The sequence below is a fragment of the Buceros rhinoceros genome, unplaced genomic scaffold (assembly GCF_000710305.1).
Source record: "Buceros rhinoceros silvestris isolate BGI_N320 unplaced genomic scaffold, ASM71030v1 scaffold47238, whole genome shotgun sequence".
In the NCBI taxonomy this organism is placed as follows: domain Eukaryota; kingdom Metazoa; phylum Chordata; class Aves; order Bucerotiformes; family Bucerotidae; genus Buceros; species Buceros rhinoceros.
The window spans coordinates 1-5123 of record NW_010426050.1 but is presented as its reverse complement, the minus strand read 5'-3'; the positions used below and the strand labels follow the sequence as shown (position 1 = coordinate 5123).

Here is a 5123-nt window from a genome sequence, read left to right as displayed (position 1 = left end):
AGCGTGCGTGGGGCGGCGGAGCAGCGCCGGTCACGACGCAGTGGAGAGCCGGCCGTGCCTCCCGCCAGGAAACACGACCATTTTCAAGCCGGCTCCTCTCACCAACAGGAAGCGTTAAAGATAGAACAGCCGGGGCTGGGCGGGGGAGATTAGGAAGCCGAGCATCTTCTGTGCACCGAGAGCCCCTGCGGGATCATTCCCACCCCTGGTGGTCACCCCATCTCTGCCCACTCGGCTGCCCCGCTCTGGGTAACCCCATCCCGGGAATAACCGGGTCCCTTTCCCCACCACTGCCCTGACACGGATGGACTTTCCGGTCACACCGAGCACTCAGGGCTTGCCCCATCCCCATGATTTCGCAAGGCAAAGAGGGAGCAAGCCCTGGGGGAGGAGGGAATACTAAAATTAGACAGATCAGAGGTAAGTGATGCTCTGAGGAGCCTAAGACCTTTTGAGTGAGAACTATAACTATTTTATAAAAATAGTGAGAAACAGGAAAAAGAAAAAGACACAAAAACCAAACAAACAAGCCTTAAACCACGGTGCCTGTCCACACGTCATTGCCTGAACAGGCAATGGAGCTAGTGCTCAAGTTTGGTCCCCGTTGCTCAGAGGAACAAAGCCAGACCTAGCTTTCCATGTGTGTCTGATTTCAAGCTGCAGTAAATGCTTCAAGAAAAAAAAAAAAATCCATATGTCTCAATTACGCAGCGCTACAAACAGAAAATGCTGCATTAGGGAAGGGGTTTTTTTTTGTTGCTGTTTTGGTCAAGTAAACTAATGTTTCACTCTGAGGTAGCTGTCCAGGATTACATGATTTGTGTAACTTAATATTTAACTCCACACCCTTGTCCTGAGCCACGGGCAAGTGGTTTGGCTTTTGTTTTCAAATTGTTTCTATCCCCCCAGCATTTGAAGAAAGTCTTTAAAATACTAACCAGTACAACTGTCATCCTCCTGTGTTTCCAGACATTTTACAATAGGAAACAAAGAACAAAACCCTACAACAATAGCTTAGAGGTATGAATTGCCTCATTCATCTCACTGGAATGTTCAAAAACATTAACTGGTTTTTGACTGATTCAGCAGAAAATGTGCTCCCACATAATAAGCTTGTGCCTGATCCAGAGGAGATTCAGGGACAGAGAAAGGTTTATTTTTCAGCACAGCAAAGCAGCACCTTTCCTGAAAGGAAGCAAATACTCCTGTTGATGGAAGGGGCTGTGTGAGGGGAGAAATTCTGACAAAGCTTGAAGGGAGCTGCTGCCTTCCTCTCTGTGCTGGCTCTGAAATAGCAAACAACTTATCTCACCCCCAGTTCTTAATCCACAAAGGCCCACAAAGGTGCTAGATGCTAAAGAAGACTCTCATGTCATTGTAATAAATTAATTAGCAATTAGTGCCCACTCAAACATACCATGAAGTCAGAGTGCAGCACTTTGTCTTTGAACAGGAAAGGCGCAGGACTGCAGCACAGGGTGTTTTCATTTCTAGTTTAACACTTTGGAGCAGGAAAGGAGGTCAGCACCATAGGCTGAACTTCTGTGGAGTCAATGCCATCATTAAAACAAAGTTTGTTCAAACTCCTGTAAAAGCACGTTAATGCTTTCTGGTGGGTGAGAAAACAGATGGCTTGACCATCAGTCGTACTGTCCTCCCGTCAGGAATGGTGGGAAAGGGAATGAATCGCCGGTTCCAGCACTGGAACAAGACCAAGAGGTCAGGACAGAGGTGCACTACACCATAGCCATGCTGATGAGCTGTGTCCTCAGAAGTGCTCACCAGAGGCTGGCAGGTGCCTAGTGCTGGCTGTGGCAGCTCTGAGGTGTCCAGCACCAGTGGGTTACCTTGTACCTGAGAGAGCAACTATAAACACACCTACTGCACCTAAAAACTGAGCAGTGGCCAAAGTCTGAACAGAAATAGAATCACTGAACAAACAAATTCTTCGATATGTGGAATATACTCACCACAGGGTTATGGAGAAGGGCTGTTTCATTCACAGGCTGTAGTGCTTGATGACAGAATGGTTGTATGTTAATACAGAACACGGTACATCAATTGGTTCTGCTTACCTCACCACCCAGCATCAGAGTTCAGTAGCAAGTGACATCCTCACGCTTCCAGTCAGCCATTCTAAACAGTGACTGGGAGCTGGCTTATGTCTTAAATAAAGGCTACATCAGACAAATGAAGTTTTTTTTTAATGGAATCTTTGACCTTTATGAGCAACGTGAAATTAAATAAATAGAAAACATTCATTCAGAAAAAAATTTCACTTAAGTTTAAAAAGTGCTAGTTTTTCCAATTCCCTTCCAAGATTTCACAATACAGAGTTACATGTGCCATTTTGGCTGAAATAAAAATAATTTTAAGCAAAGTAAAGCCACGGTTATACTTCCCTTCCCACTAGAAACAACCCGTCACACAGTAACCCAACCATTTTGGCAAATCTCTAGAAATTAGTGCTTTAACTCTGGTACCCCTGCGCTGCCACACATTGTGTCAATGGCTCACAGCTGGCACAAACATATAAAAGTCAGTGTTTTACAAAAAAGTCAACAGAAGTACATTTAAATAAGCATCATTGTTAAAAGTATATTAAGAGCACATCTTGGGCTCAAGTTGATTCACCTACTTTAAAACCACGCCTAACTGTAAACAAAAGTGCACGGAGTACAGTGCTCAGCACTGCCCCAGTCAGGCTTTTAGAGGCAGCTGTTCCCGAGCTGGGCTGAAAACTCCGTTCTGCAAGTTTTACATGGCCACACCAGAGTGACCTCCGCAAAGACAGCTTAATCCTTGGTTTCCTGAGGTCATTTACAGGGAGGTCCCTCTCAGATTTGAAACAGAGGTTGCCAGCCATCTCAGGGGATGTTCAGAACAACTTTGGCAACTGCCTGAGTTGTTTCACGTCAAGAATGGTGCCAACAGAATTCATGCTGTTTGACTGGTTGAATGTTTCAAGGGCTGGACCATGCAGATTGCCAGCAAAGACCTGAAAATCTCCTTCATCTTTCTTGCCAGGTTGTTCAGTGAATTCAACTCTCCCAGGTAACAGTTTGGGTTTTGACTTTAAATCCTTTAAAATCGAAACTGAATTTTCATCTGCTTGATCTGCTGTGGGAGGAAAAAAATCATCTGTAATGTTTCTTAATATAGGGCTGTTTAATTCTGGTGGAGAAGCATTAGTAGTCAACTCTCTGCTGTGACTTCTGAGATGAATGGGAAGTCTTCCATCAATTCTTTTGGATAATTCAGTCCAGTGCTTGAAGCCTTCTAGCATGGGGGGACAGTTCATGTCCAGCACGCCTTTGCTTTGGACAGTGCCAGAAATGCCATCTTGAACCGGCAGTTCCTCTTCATCTTCACTACTGTCATTGCCCTGTATCAGCCCGTATCGTCTCATGTACTTCTTGGTGGCAAAAGACATATTGTTTGGTGAAATTAAGCTAAGACCCACCATGCTCTTGTCCATATTTGTGTGCAAGTTGTCTTGGAAAGAGAAATCTGCAGGAAGATTTTTGCCTGAGCGACTGAGAGAAAGCTGGGATAACTGATTTTCACTAAGATACTTCAGTGCTATAGCATTTGCTTCCATGCTCAGATCAACAACATTCGGAGTTAAGCCACACATGCTGACATTGGCAAACGACATATAGTTTAGTCCAGGAACCACTGCTTCAGGATTTATGCACGCTAAGATGCTGAAATAAAGTATAAAAAAGTTAGTTTAGCATTATGAGAACAGTATGCACTGTGCAGAATAATCTGGTCATTTCATTTTGCTGGCTGTGCTGATTTCTCCTTCCTTCTGAACACCACAGATCCATCAGGCTGCTCAGTGCTGAGATCAGACATTCTGCACATGCTAAAAAACAGCTTTCCCACAACTTACAGTGACAGTACCCAACAGCTCATCAGGGAATTGATGGTATTCCCTTCTGATTCAATGCTAACCACAACCCTTGTATGAAGAGGAACCACCTCTAGCAGGTTTCAGAGCTGGTTTTGTTTCTTCAATTTTAAGCTCTTGGTCTACTCTGACCAGTGAACATGACATTACGTGTCTCTGTTCCTAAGACTCTAGATGCTGCTATCCAATCCTAAATTTGTATCTGGATAGAAGATACAAGCCCAATGACAGCGACCAAGAACATCTCCTCTCTCCTAAAGTATGTCAGTTCCAGCATTTTTACAGGAACTCTGACATAATATCTGTTTCCGGAAGCCTGAAAGGTTTTAGTTTAAGGCATCCTTCAGTAAGGGAAATGTTCACTAGTTCTGTTGCTTGGTATACCAATTTTTCTGTCCATTTGGTGTTTAGATTAAAGATTGAGAGGACAAGCTCTGGTAGACTGGTAGCAGTTATAAACCATTGTATATAGTCCATGTGTCGTATACTAATTCATAAACCCAAACTCCTCGTGTTTAGAGTTAAGAGTCTTCCTACTTCACTGAAGTAGGCTCAGATGAACAACCTGGCTCAGATGAGCAACCACTACTTATGTTGAGGAGTTGCACTGTTGTTTCCTTCTCTGCTGAGCTGTAGACCTTTCCTCAGAATTGTTTATCAGTCATGAAAGCAGCAGAAGAAAGAATCTTACTCCGCTCCCCAAATTTGAAGAACACCCCCCCACCCCAAGAATTCCAGTTCTGTCTTATAGGTTCACTTATTAGCATATTTTGATATGAAGAGAACATTGACAGACCTTCCAGCCAGGAAGACAGCCCAGAAATTCCTGAAAATATTGCCTGATTAAATTCAAGTGAAAAGGAGAGAAAAGACTTAGAAACTGTATGACTGAAAATAGCTTTTGAAACATAGCTGAAGAAAAGATGAATTAGGAGAGTTAGATTTTTTTGTTTACCTAACAGTTATATAGTAGTGTCAAGAAGACAGTAAGGATGAGAGTGAAGCTGTAGCAGGTAGTCAACCTATGCCTAAGCAGCTACATAAATTCCTGTGCCTCAAACACCTTCTTCAGAAATTACTTCTGCTCCTTCTTCTGTTTCATCAAGGCATTTTCCCCCCCCAGCCACTGCAATCTCCCTGTTTCAGGTCAAAGCACTCTCAGTAAAAAAGGAGTAGGACACAAGCAGTTTTGATATATATATATATA

At 43.4% G+C, this 5123-nt stretch overlaps 1 protein-coding gene across 1 annotated transcript; it reads right to left on the bottom strand.

Moving 5' to 3' along the window:
* Window positions 1-2878: 2878 nt before the first annotated feature.
* Window positions 2879-3707, bottom strand: LOC104497999 (SCL-interrupting locus protein homolog; the record flags this gene model as incomplete). Its single annotated transcript, XM_010141317.1, has 2 exons — window positions 2879-3082; window positions 3350-3707. Coding segments are annotated over 2 exons (562 nt in total), but the record flags the coding sequence as incomplete, so codon positions are not given.
* Window positions 3708-5123: the final 1416 nt, after the last annotated feature.